The following is a 17,177-nucleotide window of genomic DNA, read 5'->3' as shown; positions in this document are numbered from 1 at the left end:
TACTAGCGAGTGTGTTAAAACACTCATAGTGAATTTGGAGAAAGGTGAACTGCGATGGCAATAGTTGAGGCAAATCCCACAAAGACAAATCTTAAAATTCCTGCATGGACAGTGTTCCGTGGGGGTTTAATTTGGATATTAGGAAAAATTTCTTCACCGAAAGGGTTGTCAGGCATTGGAACAGGCTGCCCAAGGAAGTGGTGGAGTCACCATCCCTGCAGGTATTTAAAAGACATGTAGACGTGGCACTTAGGGACTAGGGTTAGTGGTGGACTTGGCAGTGCTAGGCTAACAGTTGGACTCGAAGATCTTAAAGGTCTTTTCCAACCTAAATGATTCTATGATTCAGTCATACTTGGCTAATCAGTGGCTCTTAACTGCCCACTGGTGAACATGCTGCATGTACCCTATAGACGGGTTTCAGATCATCAAGTTGCTGTTCTTCAAAATGGGGAAGCAAATGCTGTGACAACAGAAGGAATTTCTCACTGTAGTACCTCATATGTCACCATGTGCATTGTTTTGTATGGGGCACTATCACTTTGCCTTCCAACCTTTGCTGAGGTCTGCTTACACACTCTCAGTGTCCTCTGGCATGGTGTTTTGGCTCCCGAGTCAAATATCAGTTGTAGATTTCTTAACTTAAGTGAACCTTGGGATGCCTGCACTTCCACAGAGATCAGGTGGTGCTGAGATGCTGCCTGATACATCTCATCAAAGATTGCCTGCCTGCCTGTTACTTAGACTGAATCATTAATCTCCCTGGTTTTATTCTACAAATTTGGTTGAACCCTGAAAGAAGTAAGCCTGCACACTTTAAATGCCTCCCTAGCCCTCCTTGATCATTCAAAAAGTCATTCCATTTACTTGTGGTGTTAGGGCTAGACGGTGACAATTCAGATATCCTCTCTCTGTGTACCATCCCTGTGGATCTCTTAATACACTAGAGTTGGTGTCAGCTACTTCTTTTTCCTCAAAGCCCGGTCACCTGTGACTGTCATGAACTCTCATGTCTCAGAATTGTGCAGTGCTTTAGAGATGGCACATCACAACGCAGATACCTAATTGGTTTGATCATTTTCTACCTTCTGATTGATAAACTTCGCAGACAAATTTGTAAATAGAGATACTGTTGTCTTTTATTAGGCCTGGTAGTTTGGCTGGAAAATGTAGAAAAGCTGTTTTGGTTCATGTTTTGTGATGCTTGCAGATGATCTTGTATAACCTACTTGAAGGTAGTATGTCACTAAATAATTGTGGGGAGGGGAATCTAGTGATTTCCATCATTTGGAAACTGTTGGGGTGTGTTGGGTTCTTCTAAAGATGTGATCGAGTGATAAATGGCACTAGCATACAGTCGGCGAAAGCAGCATTTGTAGTGTTTCAGTTTTTCTAAGTTGTGTTTGATAGGTGTTCTCTTGAAAAAAGGATGTAAGGATGCTTGTGATCCCAGCTAGCGGTGTGGAGCACTTTACAGAACCTGTGGGTCTATGTCCAGACAACTTGCAGTGAAACTTGGAAGAAGTTTTTTCCTTGGAAGTTTGGTTTTGGTTTTTTTTTTCAAATGCAGAACTAACTTCTCTAGTATTACTGGGGGAATACATTGATAAGAAGCTTTCAAAGAGTATTTTTGTTAGGAGTTATTTCCCAAACAATGTTAAGTATGAGTTGTGTACCAGAACATGTTGATTTTTTAAGTTTACTCTATTCCCTTGGCATTGTTTCTTTGTAATGTAGCTTTAAATTATTTATGTTAGCATGTTTACCGCTTCCTACATTTGCTTCAAACCTAAGAACATTTATGGGAGATTCAACATGAGATTGAAACCTAAAAAGGCTCTTTTAGGCCTAAAGGCACCACTTTGACAGAAAAGGGATGAAACAAGAGGCTGGCAATCAATGATATAGCATCTATAACTAGGGCTTAAAATTCCTATTTTCCATGTTTTTGTCGACTCGTAGCTTGCTTAATTTATGTGACATTGCTGTTATTTTCTCCTGATTCTGAGCTGTCGGTTCATACATGAATATCAGGGGCATCTGTTGGGACAGGAGCTGATGTGAGTAGGTGAAAGCAGGATGTGAATCGTGCTGCACACAAGCACTGAAAAGCCATGGGCTCTGCAGATGTGCACAGGATCTTTCATGGGCTTGATGTGTGACTCTGCACCTGCTGGGAAATGTTCTTTCTTAAATGCTTCATTTCCTTTACTATGCCTACAGAAATAAGGCAGATCTGGCCTTTTGTCCCATGGCCTGCCATAGTGCTTTCTTGTCAAATAGCACAATGTTGGATTTTTAGTGCAGATTGCATCCCTGATTGCAGAGCCTTCAGCATCTCGTCAAGCCTGTATCAGTTTTGAGCCCTTTAAAGTTTGGAGATGAGCTCCAGCTTGGTCATTTCACCTGGGAAGCCCAGGGCCTTTAACGGGGGTCATGGTTCACTGTGGTGGGAGGTGTGGCGGGCCATGGAGAATGCAGTACGTTCAGACTTTTTCAGTAATTTTAGACTTTCTCAGTAGTCGTAGACTTTCTCAGTAGTTTTAGAGAGAGATGTGGAACCCTGCTGTGTGGGGGGCAGAACATTGCTGCCCATGGTCTTTCATGAGAGCCTTGGTGACACCAGTGGTATAATTTAAGCAAGTTTCCTTGACTATACAAAGAATTATACAAAGCTGCAAAGTTTGCCTCGTACTATACTCAGATGGTCTTTAGCTTCTTCCCCCTCTCCCTTCGCTCTCCCTCCCAGTTGCCTTCACTTCCCTGGTGCTCTCTGTGTATGCACTTTGCATGTTTTCAAGGACTACCTGTAACTTCCAGGAGATAAACAAAAACGTTTTTGCACTTGAAAAAAACATTTTGAAGAGTCATTATACCACTTCACTGCTTAGAAGAAAAAATACTTTGAACAAAAGTGATGTTTTGCACAACTTACCTTTCTGCTGAAGGTCACATCTCATTACTTTTCTTGGCTAATTTTTCCAAGCATTGCTGGTAACCTTTGTTGATCTTTGGATAAGTTTTTTTTGATCTATGAATCATGAATTAATGATCAGCTAGTGCAGCAAGAAGGAGCCATGATCAAGGGTATGGAATAAATAGCAAATCTAGATTTTCAATAACTGTTGGCTGTATGCAATAAAAGCAAATTCAGTTAATCACGGTAAACTGTTACTTCTTTTTCCTGACTCTGCCTCTTGTGCTTGTGCTGATGGAGTGTATTTAGTTGCTACTTATTAAAATAATTTTCTCTCATGCATTATTCATGTATTTTACATTTTTATCTCGTATTTTATTTATACAAATGTAAATGAGATTTTTTTCAAATGCTAGAAAATAGTAAAAATTAGGCTGTGAACTTGAGTAATACTGTTTTTAGCTGGACATGTGACTTAGCAAGTCAAGAAAGGCACTTGATGAGTACTGGATTTTGGAGGACTGTCATTAACATCCTCAGAATTAGCATGGGGAAAGAATCTGAATACAGAGGTGGAAGCAGGCACTGCTGCAGTCAAGTAACTGTAGACGAGTAACAGTGCCAGCCTGAACCTCATATTCCTCATATCTATTATTCATTTAGCGTGGTAAATAGTAGAGAGAAGAGTGGGCTGTTACTTTTGTGCTAATTCTTCTTCAACTCTAAGGCCATGTCAGAATAATTTTTAATGCTAGAAAGGACCAATGTCATTATTCATTCTGACTCCAGCAGTCTTCAACACTTCACTTGGTGATCCCTCCACCTGGCCCCAAATCTGTCAGTATTTGGAAGGCGTTTTATCTTGGTTTAAGGGCTCAAAGAGGTGGTGAATTGATTAAGATATTTCAAGGGGATAATAGCTAAGACTACTAAAAATATGCATATTATTTACAGTTTGCATTTGTTGACCTCTGTTTCCAGGTGCTGGATCTTATTATGCCACTGGCAAATGATAAACGTCAACTTCCACTGTTTGTTGTCTTCTGTGATTCTGATGGATAATTTTAGACCATCAGCTAATAACTTCCTGTTGTCTTTAATAAATTAAATTGACTGAGTTAACAATTGGGTTGTCTTCCAGTTTATAACTAAGAGGTATATCCTGTTGATAAAGGAGAATGACAATTTGGTTTGGAGTCTAGGTGTTTATAACCAGGTCTTGCCTTAGTGATGAGTAAGCGAGTTCAGAAACCTGATGTAGAACCATTCTTGTCGTATGAAACTTTAGAGAGGAATGTCTTTATTCTTTCTCAAAAAAAAAAAAAAAAAAAAAAAGCAGCCCTTTTTTCCAGCAGACCCAGAAGTGGGTATTTTGTGAATAAAGCAACTGCCAAATACTTCTAACTCTTACACTGCTAATGTGTCTATGTTGATCAACAGGCAGGAATGTGTAGAGCAACTCCTGAAGAATATGTTTGATGGAGAACAGACTGAAAATTGCATAGTGAATGGAACACAAGTTCTTCTAACATTGCTGGAAACAAGGCGCTCTGGGTAAGTTAGCACTAGCTTCCCTAGCAAGAACAATTTTAGGAACTCAGATCCAGTTTTACTCAGTCAAAAAAGGAAATTTTTTGGCCTAGTGTGAAGTGCTGTCTAGAAATGAGTACAAGAAAAACTGTTTGGTTTATTGATGCAGTCACTGTATCTCATGGCAGCTGTACCAGTTGGCAACTGGGCCCTTCTATGGGCTCTTGTAGTTCTCTTGCACATGTATAGCAAAGTCTTGTCCGCAGTAGCAGCGGTCTTGCAGCAGAATGTATGCAGAATGGGGGAGGAAATGATACATCGTGCATAATCTGTGTGATGATGTGTGCATATATATGTATATGGCTGTATAGTTTTTGTTTTTTAAAATTATATCCGCCCTTTTCATTTTTTTGTGGAGACAGAGGAGAGAAAAGGCAAAAGAGAGTTCTGGGGAGGAAGGGAGACATTGAAAATCTCAATTTTTAAAAAAGGAGAAAATAAGGAAGAGCGAAGGAGATGATGGAAGATTAGGAGGAGGTACTGGAGAGTAGGACAGAAGATGGCACTGGGCAAACAAGTTGCTAGTCAGAAAATCATGTGCAGGTTAAAACTGAAAAGTTGAGATGCTAATTCTGCTGTGTCTTGTGCCCAGGATCTCTGAAGATTTATAAGTTGGAGGCTTAGGGGTTCCTATCTAGCCCATTCCTGCCTTGCTGGAATTACATTTCATTACTGAAATGAAAGCATTTCTTTTATTCCAATGTGAGACTGCTGTTGGAATGGGCTAGTAATAGTTGTTGTAATTTACTGCTTGCCAATAAAGAGGTATGATAATGAGCACAGCTACATGCCTGCTCAAGGTTTTCATCAGTTAGTATATTTATGTACATCTTTTTGAACACTTGTGGAAGGTTTACAGTTTTTAACAAATGTTTATACTTAACTCTTGCTGATGTAATTTACTTTTCAAATGTTTGGGAAGTCTTAAAAATCAGGAAGCACTTCAGTAATTTGTCTATTAGCTCTGCAGACTTCCCACTCATTCACAGTTTTGTTATGTGACTATCATCTTGTAAATGATGTATTAATATAATGTAGTTATGTAAATATATTCATTAGCTGAACATTATTATTTTTCATATTCATAGCTATTTTTCAAGAGAAAATGACCAATATGGACAGTGTGACTGGAGACCATTTTAAGATTTTGTCAAATCTTAACTGTTGTGCTTTTCTTCTTTACAGGGTAGAAGGACTGATGGACTCATACACTCAGGGATTTGAAAGGTCTTACACTGTCAATAGCAGCATCTTACATGGTATTGAACCAAGGCTAAAAGATTTCCACCAGCTGCTGCTCAGCCCTCCCAAGGTAGGGCATCTCAGCCTTTCTCAGGAGCAAATGGCTTCTGACCTGCATTTCAAGGTTTCCCTTTCCTTACACACAGGCTTCCTGGATATTTTCTGAAAGTGCCATATGCTGGAACCAGCGAACATCTTTTGAAGAAAAATACACGCTTAAAGTTTATAATTCAGGTGCTTAGCGACTAGGCAGTAGGAATTTTGAAAGCCATTGTATTCAAGTGAAACCAAGAAGTAGAGATACGTTGGGACTGGTGGCTTGTGTAAAGATGGTTAAGGGGTGAAGAGAAAGGAACGTTTAGCTAGTGGATATTTTTATTTTAATCTTCGGTTTTGGAAGTAGAAGTCTCACAGTGGTTGCACGACACTGTCCTCTGTGTGGGAATTTGGTTTAGGTTTACCTGAAGAGAATATTTATGAAATGAACTATTTATGTTTAGTCAAATCATTGTGCATACACACTCGAGGAAAGGAAATGTTGGTCCTCGCTGAGGTACTCATTATCTCTTTCTCTGATAGAAAACAGCAATCCTAACTACAATTGGTGTCTTGGAGGAGCCACTGGGGAATGCTCGTCTTCATGGATCTCGTCTAATAGCTGCTCTGCTTCACACAAACACTCCCAGTATTAATCAGGAACTATGCAGACTCAGTACCATGAATTTATTACTTGTGAGTAATACAGTGTGACACTGTGTAAGGGGAGAGGGGGCATAACTTTAAACTGGGAACATTTTTGCTTTCCCTTTTCATCTGTTCAGTGCAAGGTAGTTTGTTTTATGTGTGCCAGTGTCTAATTATTTTTCTAATCTGCTGAAAGTAGGAACATCCATCCTTAGAATAGCTTTTGTAATACAAATACAGATGCTTAGTATTTTGAACTGAACCTCGTGCTTCAAATTAATTGTTACAGGAGTTTAGTAGTGCGTATGCAAAATAGTCTGCTTATTGAGAAAGCTTGGGTGTGTTGTGTGTATCAGCTCGCATAATACTGAGGGGTGATCTTTTTGTCTAGCTGTGAACAGGGACGTGTTCTGAAAACTGCCGATATAACCTGGGCAGTCTTTCAGAAAATTATTTTTATACCTAGAAATTATTTAGTTAATATTTTTCTTATGATTAATTCAGCCACAGAATAGATAACTTTTTTTTTCAGTGTGTCTGTGCTGTGAGCCCTAGCTGTGTATGAGAGTATTTCCAGTGTGCTCAGTTTTATAGGAAAGTATACATTACAGCAGAGCAAACAGAGCACGTTCAACTATAAGTGGATACTGAGGCGTATAAGTAAAATTGTTTTAGTGGAATTGCTGATTAAACAACTAGCTGGGCAGTGTTCTAATATCATTTGATTGTTAAAAATAGTAAGATACATTTAGAGTGAATTTTTTTCTCATTTTTTTCCAGGACTTATTTTTTAAATACACATGGAATAACTTTTTGCATTTCCAAGTGGAATTGTCCATAGCAGCTATTCTCTCACACTCTGTGCAAGAGGGAAAAACTATTACTAATGACCTAGAAAGCAAAGAAGAGGTGCTGAATGGAAATGTGGCTACAGAGAACTTAGAGACTCCAGAAAACAATACTGAGAATATCATGGTTACTCATGTAAGTCTCGTTGTGTCACCTGAGAATTTTAGACGGATTGATTCAGTCTGCATATGCATTAACAAGAAAATGGTATGACTAACTGTTCAAGAGCATGGAGTTTATTTAAAAGTGTCTAGATATAACTTGGTTCTGTCAGTGCTGGATGGAAGTGTATTTGCTATTGTACATTTGTTTTTAGCATCCAATTACAAAATAAACATACCACCCATCTCATTTAATGGGCTTGTGAATCCATTATTATTTAATTTTTTTTTAGTAAAGATGCATATAAGCTTTGGACAAAAAAAAAATAGTAACTACAAGTAGTTAACTACGTTTTAGCTTCTGGATTGTGGCCCCAATGATGACAACTTTTTGTTATGTTTGTAAAATGACAACAATGTTCTTCATTACTGCTCATGTGAAGCCCAAAAGCAGGCTGAAGATGTTTATAGGTATTGCTGTTTTCCCTGGATCCTCTGAGAAAAAAATTGAGAAAGAAGAAACTTGAGCTCTTGGGAAAGATAAGTGCTGAACTTTAAGTTCTTGTTCAGTAGGAGTGAAGGAATGAACAAAAGTAACTATAGTTCAGTACAGACTTCCTAAGGCATGAGTCTTACTTTGGCAAACTTTTGAAATGTTCTTCCTATCTCTTCTTTTTTTTTTTTTTTTCTCCCCTCTAGCTGTTCCAGAAATGCTGCCTAGTACAAAGGATATTGGATGCCTGGGAAGCCAATGACAAAATACAGTAAGGGATTTTGGGTTCAGAAGGCCTTTTTTCTAAGGCTGCAGATTAGAATATTGCCTTGAAATATTCTTTCAATTATTTGGATAATTTACAACTTAATGGTGTCTAAAATGCTTTGGATTTTGGTTGTGATTTGCAATTAGGATTATTTGCATGTTAAACAACAAATTCACCAAATAGGCATATAATTTGAAAGCACGATTTTTTTTTTTAATGTTTATAACATCTCAACCCAAACACACAATATGCTTCTTTCTTGCTTTCTCAGGAAATTACATAGCATATTAACTTCTTTTTTTTTTCTTTTTTTTTTTTTTTTCTTAAATGCATAATTATATTCTTCTTAGAGTGAGCAGCTGTGTGGAAACTGAGGTGGGCAAGCATTTTCGCCCCAGATTTGCCCCACATTTAATATTCTAACTTTATAAAACAGTTGGATTTTGTGCTGATAGCAATGATTATAAGAATGAAATAATTAAAAAAAACCTAAAACATATTAAAGTGAAAATATTATCTAGGCCTCTGTTTCTTTGTCTATCTAAATGTTTTGGTCCTCCCTCACTATTTTGAGGTCTTTATGACTTCAAAGTGCTTTGTATTCCCAAAATAATTATTTTAGGCTTACTGTCAGGCCGTAATTGGTGGGTTGGGTTTTGGTTTGCTTTTTTTTTGTTTGGTTTGGGTTTGTTGGGGTTTTTTTGTTTGTTTTTTTCCCTCTGGCAACCCCTTGGGCTGTTGATAACAAATTTTGCTGATAGTTTCATTGCACAACTATCATTGTGCACAGTTTTGTAGGTAACAGAAATATCTGTGGTTGCTGCTTAAGAGTATTCCTAATTAAATTAGATAGGAACTAGAGCTCATACATATTTCATGCCAAACAGTTCCAGTCACCACACTGGAAAGAATTTTAATGGCAAGAAAAAAATACTGAGTTAACAAGAGGTATCTCAGATGGTATGCTTTAAGAAGTTTGAGTTTATATGAAGATTATTGCATGCACTCAGTGAGGAGATGGAGTCAAGCACTGGGAGCCCCAGGGGTAGAGATTCCAAATTGAGAGCTTGGGAATTATTTCTTAAAAATCATCAGCAAGAATGGTGGTAGTATTTTTTCCTCTTGGATCATGGAATTTCTCCTTGGGTTCTCTTAGTTTCAGTTATTCCATATGTTCTTGATGAAGGACTTTATAACTACTAGAATTTAACTTCTAGGTAACCCACATAATTCTTTTACTGCAGTCCATTTGATCTGCCTAGGTGATTAGAATTTAAAATAAAGTAAGTCTGGTCATCAGTGTGAGTTTATAGGAAACATCCGTTTACTGTTGCCTTGCTATTCATGTAAATGTAGTAACCACCAGTTGTGGCATGGTTGATAAAAAGTATTTGGAAGTGTTGAAATAAAAGTTAATCTTGCATGTTTGCTGGCTGCATTCCAGCAGCGTGTTAAGGACTGCTCAACTCAGAATAAATGTTGTATAGGTCCTCCCAGAGTATACAACCAAAGAAGACGGATACAACATTGCTGTATGCTGCTTTTATCACTGTGCCCTTTAAATTTTTGAGAAAGCTTTGCAAGTGTGCTGGAAAACGTGCGTTTCTGCAGAGAGCAATAGATCAGTGCCATGTGCCTTCGCCCCAGCTACGCAAGGGTTTTTGTCCTCTCGTGCAGCTCTTTGCAGGTCTCTGATGAAGTGCTGCTGTAACCTGCCCCTGGGTGTGCCTGCGTGGTCCTGGGGGTACGTGGGGACCCCGTGTTCCCAGCTGCCCTGGTGCAGGCGGGCTCCGACCCGAGGACAGTGGTGCCGGGGGTGGCTCTGGGCTCACGGCAGGACCGGTGCAGCCGAGGCGCTCAGCAGTGCCGTGGATCTGGGCTGGGGCTGTTTGCTCTCTTTTGGTTTGAGGTGTGAAAGAAATGGCCACGAACCTGTGTGCAAAAGGCTGTAGCTTAGCATTCGGAACTCATTTCCAGGTGTTTGTTTTATTTGATTAGTTCTCAACGCTGAATTTGGGGTTAGAGTGCTGTCCTTATTATAGGACATACGTACAGATATAGTTTGTATTGGCTTTGTACTCTGTTTTTTGCTACAGGAACATGTGGAGGGGCAAGACGTAGGGGTTTTTTCCAAACCGTCTAGTCTCCTCACCTGCATATGTTCAGCTCCAGCAGTGGGGGAAAACCTGAGATAATTTCAGTATAAACTTAATCCTTTTTAGAGATTCGGGAGGTGCTGATCACACTTTTCAACGCATGTGGAGGTCATAAAGAAAAAAACAACAACTTGAAATGTAGCTGTAACTGCATGTGATCAGACGAGCTGATAGCTGTCCGATAGCGTTGCTGTATTTGACCTGTCAGCTTAGACTGCTGCACACAAATCCCCCCAGCAAGGGCAGAGAAGAATTTATGTGAGCACAGCATACCAGCTCAAAATTAACTCTGATATATTTAGTGTCTTCCTCTCTCCCAAGGAAAAATAAAAGTCTTTATTATTATGCGTTGGCTCTGTTGGCATCTAGGAAAAAAACCCTTGTTTGAGAGCTGGAGACCTAGTAATGTGAGGTGAGAGCTTCTTTGTCATCCTGTTTGTAAGGGGTTTATTTTTGTTTAGTTTGATTCTGACCCACCAATTTTATTTGTGGTGGCTTGAGTCAACCTTCCAAAGATTGCTTCTTTGCTATCCAGTGAAGGAGAACTGATGAAGATTCAAAGTAACTTAGAGACTACTTGGACTTAGTGTTGGCTTCTTATATTTTTTTGAAAGGGGGAAATCTAATGGTTGTAGGTTAGTGTCTTTTGTTCTCTTGAATTCATCTACTTAATACTTCAATCGCAAGTAAAAGTCTAAAGATTTTTCAGTAGTAGTGATGTAAATTCTTATTGCTGTGAGTTTTCTTTAGTGGAAATTATAATCAGATTATTTATTTCTGCAGTAGTCTTTTAAAGTACCTGAGTAGAGCTTCGTCTTTGTAACTGGCTTAAATTTTATCTAGTGTATTCTGAACTGGATGAGTGATCAATTTCCCTCTCAATACATGAAAAAATGCAGAAAGGTTCATTTGTTCTGCGTAAACTCATCCCGTGTCCTGCCTGCATGAGCAGAGGGCATTCCTGCTTGATTCTCTGCTGCATCTTCTATACTAACCCTGCTTGGAGTAATGTGTACATATGTCAGATTGTTGCAACAGTGGGGAACTCTTAGCATGTCTAGATTATGAAAGCGGTTATGACTGTGACCCTGGGATTCCTGGTGCCTGTTATGTTGCTACTGGCTGTTTTCTCTTTTCAGGGCAGAAGGTGGAATGAGGCGAGGCAATATGGGCCACCTCACCCGGATAGCCAACGCTGTAGTACAGAATATGGAGAAGGGCCCCATGCAGACTCAAATTAGTGAGTTCATTAAAGGTACATGCTCCTTTCTCCATTTCTTTTTTTTTTTTTTTTTCCTTTATTAAATAACCCTTGCAGACCTTTTGGAAGGACTTTTATTGCATGTATTTCATGGGGGTCCCTTTTATAATGAAAATAATTTTGAGTTAAATATCACAATTTCCCATAACTTAAAAAAATGTCTGGACCAAATTTGGTTGCTTTTTGCTTTCATACAACTACACTGAAATTGTTGAAGCTTTGGTTTTGCAACCAGAGACTGAAGGTGACCCTTTTGTGCTAAAGAATGCTTCTTCTGGATTTATGTGTGTGTTTATAGTGCTTACTTACAGCATTCTAGGGTGGTGCTTATAAGTGGTGTTTCTATACTCCCTTATTCTTATACCTGTCTGAGAGGAAGAGAGACACAAGAGTAAATGATCACAGAGGCCCTACATCTCCGCTTTGTCAGAGATACTCATATTGCCGGGTTTTGTCCATCGTAACTTCATTGGACATTATTTTGAGAACTAGTTCTATATGACATTTTTGTGTGAGAGGAAATAAGATTTTGATTCTGCATCTATTACGGGAAACAATGAGCACAAACATGATTTGAGTTTCCATTTTTGGCTTCTAACAAACATACCAAATGGTAATATAGTAACTTGGTGTGTTGTCATAGCTACATGAAAATTGGGAAGTTATAAATATTTTAGTAAAGTCTGGAAGTTTCACAAGTCCTGTTTATTTCTCTCCATTGTTTTACTGTACTGGGTCTGGCTGGGATGAAGGTAACTTTATTGATAGCAGCTGTGCAGTGCTGTGTTTTGGATTTGTGACTAAAACGGTGTGGATAACACACCGCTATTTTAGCTATTCCTGAGCAGTGCTTGCGTAGCACCAAGGCTCTTACTTTACCCACTCTTTCCCCACCCTCGGGGACAGATGGGGGTGGACAAGAGGCTGGGGGGGGACACAGCCAGACAGCTGACTTGGACTGACTGAAGGGCTATTCCATGCCATGTCCTCAGCAGTAGGAACTGGGGGGACGGTCTTTCCAAGGTAGCTCCTGCTCAGAGGCTGGCTGGTGGGAGGCAGTGAGAGAGTGCCTTTGATCACTTGGTTTGGGTTTTACTTTTTCCTTCTTTTCTCCACTTATTAAACTTTCTTTATCTCCACCAATGGGTTTTTCTCAGTTGCGGTCTTCCAGTTCTTTCCTCCATCCTGCTGTGGGGTGGAGTGAGCGAGCAGCTGGGTGGGTGCTTAGTTGCTGGCTGGGGTCAACACACCACAATCCCCATGAAAGAAAAGGAAGAAAAGAGTAGAACTTGAGTCACTTGTATGCTTGTTTTCAGAAAGTTGTAGTAAAAGTTTTGTATCTTTAGCCCACTGTAATTCCACAAGTGTGTCAAGATTGTTAAGACCAGTGATAGCTTACTGGTTGGCCTAATGAAATTTGTTCCTTTCTCTGCAGAATTTACCATTTTTAGAAAATCATGAGTAAAATGTAATTCACTTTACAGAGCACTTACATAATGCATGCATTACTTAGCTCATGTGTAGTTGTATGTGTCTGCTCAAAAACTTCCAGGTAACCAGTGGGGCTAAGTGACTGGCTTTGATCCCTTCTCATTTGAGTTGTGGTAATCTTTATGGTGACCTTTTATTACAGAGCTACCTGAAGATTGCAGAGGGAGATGGGAGAGTTTTGTAGAAGAGACGCTGACAGAAACAAACAGGAGGAATACAGTGGATTTGGTGAGAACAGTGATATTGTGCATATTTCAGATAGGCCTGCTATCTTCTGGACTTTCTTTAACTAAAAAAAAGTTCTATTTCTGGGGTTTTTTTTCTTCTTTTGCTTGTTTTTATGACATAGGCTTACAAAGGCAGAGTGTTTGTAGAAAACATATCCCATAATAGTTCTTCAAGCAGCAGCAGCTCTGATACATGGTGGTAAACTATAGTCCACGTTTCTGTGTTATTCATTGGGACAGTTCCTGTCTTCTGGGGTGTTTGGTCTTTGATTGTATTTGCAGAGTTAAAGTATTTGAGCTTTCTTAGCTTTCACTTGTGCTTATTTTTTTGTACTTTTTTCAGGTGAGCACTCACCATCTGCACTCTTCCAGTGAGGATGAAGACATTGAGAGTGCTTTTCCCAATGAACTTTCTCTCCAGCAGGTGAGTTGACACATGCTCTTCACTATTCCTGGGAAGCTTGCTTCTCTGATTCACCCTTAATCTGTGCTAGTATAGAGCAGCTTCCTAAATTTTATTCTTTGTCGGTGTGTTCAGCTCTTTTGTGTTTTTCCAATATAGTTAGTTACGTGGCAGACTTCAGTCTAGACTCCAGTTGGGAATAAATTTGGCTCAGACTGCATGCAAGTCCCAGATACATGATGTGTCTCACATTTCTGTGAGGCTCTGCATATTTCTTGCTCTTTTCCTGGTTCTTTCCGCACTAGGGGGCTGGGTCATCCTGAGGTTGTAGACCAGTTGCAGGGAGTTGCTGTAGTTCCCAGCCAACAAGGTAGTGTGCATCACCTACTTGCAGTAGAATTGGAGCTGATAGTGAGGTTCTGCTCCCTCTTGGGCTGTGCAGTCTAATATTAAAAACTGAAAGAGCTATACTAAAATCTTAGCAGTAAAGAACAGTAAGCAGGAGCAGTAAGAGCGGTAAAAGCCCTTGACCTAGGAAGAAACAGAGGTAATTAAGGGTTCATCTGCATTTAGCAAAGATCTCAGGATCCTCAAAACCTGAGGTACTCTGTTAAAGCTCCATCAAATATATGGAAGCTGCTTTTCAGGATGAAATATTTAGACAAGTTCTTCCAACCTTTTTTGATGCTAAGAACATAAAGAACATTAGCAGAACATACAAGTTTCAACCTTTTTGGTAGGAAGCTACCTATGGGGAGTAAAAAACCAATCACAATCTGAAATCTAATTAAGGGTAAAAATGAGCTGAAAATTGTTTATAGTTAGTTATTCTTTTGTCCAAATACTCTAACTGCCTACTCTGACGTTACAAATACCTTTCTTTTCCTCAGCTGATACTTAGAAAGCGCACTAAAAAAGGGAAAATGCATTGTCTTTGTAAAAAAAAAAAAAAAAATTGTTTTGTCTTTTACTGTGACAAGTATCAATAGAAATATTGACAGGAGCCTGCAGAACTCCTCAGACAGGAACATGGGTACTTCATATCACCTGCAGTGGAGTCACGACAAAATGCAGCTGCAGAGATGCATATTTGAATTACTTAGCTGTAGCTGGAGTGGGCTACCTACCAGTATTCAGAATTATCCTCCAAATAGGAGAAATGATCTGAAAAAATAAAAATGCAGTGCATAAGAGGAAGTGTGAGAGTCTGTTTGGAGGCAGAAGCAATCCTTTTCATAAATAGAGAACGAGGCGTGGATGACAGGGCAAGAATGTGACCAAAAGGATATCTGGGCAATTATCCTGAGGTGCAAGCAAAAAAAGAGAAGACCCAAGCTGCTGCAGGAAACCAAACATGTGATAGGTGGGAGTGTTGCCTCAAAGACATATGGAGTAATTTTCCCATTCTCCTTGGTGAACATCCAGTTGGAGGCAGTGAACTTCAAAAGTGATTTTTATTAGCAAAAGGTAAGGTAGAGGATAACAATGAGAATGATCGGAGGTGTAGAACATGACACGTGAAGAAAAGTTGAAAGAATTTGGTCCACTTGGTCAAGAGAAGACAAGATTATACAGAGACATATGCCTCATCCAATAAGGAAGAGGGGCTTAGAGGAAGTGAAAAGTACCTTCTTGATGTCAGTGGTGGGTTTATATTGCAGTAAGGTAAATTTCATATTGCATCAGAGGAAAACAAGCAAATGAAAAAAACCCAATACAACATTTTAATAGAATAATGAAGCCAACAAATGGTTTACTGGGAAAATTTCATAACTCTCTTTGGAAGAAGTTAAAAGCAGATGAGAGAAGCATCTGTCCAGCACTTGCAGAAGTCTGTTTGATCCCGCTTTGAGAAAGCAGGTTGTAGTAGATGATTTCTCAAAATTCATCAGTTTTCTATGATATTAGTGCTTTCCTAGAATATGTGTTTTCAGCCAGCTTAACTGAATATCTTTGGACACCTTAATGATAGCTCTTTTTGGGTTCCGTTGCTCAGGCCTTCTCTGAGTACCAGATCCAGCAGATGACAGCTAACTTTGTGGATCAGTTTGGCTTTAACGATGAGGAGTTTGCAGACCAGGATGATAATATCAAGTAAGTTTATAATACTTCAAGAGGCTTATGTGTAGCATTTAAGCCTCTTTGCATCTAATCTTTCTTCTTTTGGTTCACGTTTTAAAATGAACCTCACTGTGTACCTCCTCTGGCTTGAAACAAACAGAAGACTGATCAATGGCTTGGAAAACAGCTGACCTTTTTTTCTTTTTATAGGAGTCCACCCTGATCTCCAAAGACAGTTTTAGAACAAAGGAAAAGAGTTTCTTCATTTTGAAGAGAAATATTTTTAATAAAACACACAATTATTATCCAGCCATGTTCTAGAAAAAATTTAATTGCACAGAAGGCAAAGCATTAGAGCTTACTCTAGGCAATTATACAGTTATTCTCCAGTGGCATTAAGTCCTTATTGAAATCAGAAGTAGAAAGAATAGTGTTCTGAAGCCCATGGAAAAATTTAGCCATTTTCTCTCTTCTGAAAAAGGAAACATAGATAAGGCAGGAGCAAATAACAGTTCAAAGAAGGCAGATATAGGTGGATTTAATGTTATGCGACTTGCTGAGTGTTCGGAATTTGTGCTGCTTTTATAGAACTACTGTAATCTAATTAAAACTGCAGCTCATCTTCTCACCCTAGAAGCTGTACCTAACAAAATTACTGGGTCTGTAATTATCTCACTTGTCCATAACAGTTCAGAAATTGTAACTGTTTAGTATACAGTTATTGACAGAAAAGTGCTCCAGGAGGATACCCAATGTGTTTCCTGCTCGACGGTTTTGCCCATTAACTTTCATCTCATGGCAATGTTCATATCAGTCAAAGGAATTATTTGTCATCCAAGGTGACAGGGAGCATATGTGGCATCCTAGGGCTGATACTTATGGGCCAGCAAATGTTGGGTCTGCTCTGCAAAGAACTGTGGGATCCTGATATCTTGGAATCCTGACAGAAACTGGAAACTTTTAGCCCAGAAAGCTCTGGGCATGCCACTTTGCTCCAACTCTTCAGCTGCTCCAGATCTGATTCATTGAGGATTCTTTTGCTGGTTCTGCTCAGATCATATTTTCAGCAACTACTGGGCTCCATGAAATACCTCAAATAAAATGACAATGTGGAAATAGTTTGGCTGCTTCAGAGTTGCTTTCAAGGATGAATCAAAGTAGAGAGTCATAAGATCCCTAGGGTCATAGGAGCTCCATTAAGGTGTTTGCCAAATAGATGGGAGCTGTATTCTAACATGGAGAAAGATTTTGGAGTCCAGCTTTTCCTGTCTTTTTTCTTTATGAGCATTGTAGATGTCCAGAACTTTAATAAGGCCAAAAAGTTCCAGACTAGAATGAGAGTTTAATGGAACATGGATTACTTAGTTCTACATATTTTTAAAAAAATAAAATACACTTTTAACTTCTTATCAAATAGCAGCAAATATTGAACTT

The 17,177-nt window shown here is 39.1% G+C and overlaps 1 protein-coding gene across 4 annotated transcripts in view; it reads left to right on the top strand.

The window, feature by feature from the left end:
- PPP6R2 (protein phosphatase 6 regulatory subunit 2) overlaps positions 1–17,177 on the top strand; it is a 122,904-nt gene that overhangs the window by 70,062 nt on the left and 35,665 nt on the right. For all 4 annotated transcript variants that reach the window (XM_075024485.1, XM_075024482.1, XM_075024484.1 and 1 more), the window contains 9 exons: positions 4,358–4,471; positions 5,693–5,819; positions 6,329–6,481; positions 7,214–7,417; positions 8,083–8,147; positions 11,440–11,555; positions 13,195–13,280; positions 13,623–13,703; positions 15,679–15,776. In XM_075024485.1, coding sequence (XP_074880586.1) covers positions 4,358–4,471; positions 5,693–5,819; positions 6,329–6,481; positions 7,214–7,417; positions 8,083–8,147; positions 11,440–11,555; positions 13,195–13,280; positions 13,623–13,703; positions 15,679–15,776 — 1,044 coding nt within the window. The remainder of the gene's footprint in view (positions 1–4,357; positions 4,472–5,692; positions 5,820–6,328; positions 6,482–7,213; positions 7,418–8,082; positions 8,148–11,439; positions 11,556–13,194; positions 13,281–13,622; positions 13,704–15,678; positions 15,777–17,177) is intronic.

The sequence above is a fragment of the Buteo buteo genome, chromosome 4, assembly GCF_964188355.1.
Source record: "Buteo buteo chromosome 4, bButBut1.hap1.1, whole genome shotgun sequence".
Taxonomy (NCBI): Eukaryota; Metazoa; Chordata; class Aves; order Accipitriformes; family Accipitridae; genus Buteo; species Buteo buteo.
The sequence above is the reverse complement of the archived record's forward strand: the minus strand, read 5'-3'. Positions and strand labels throughout refer to the sequence as shown.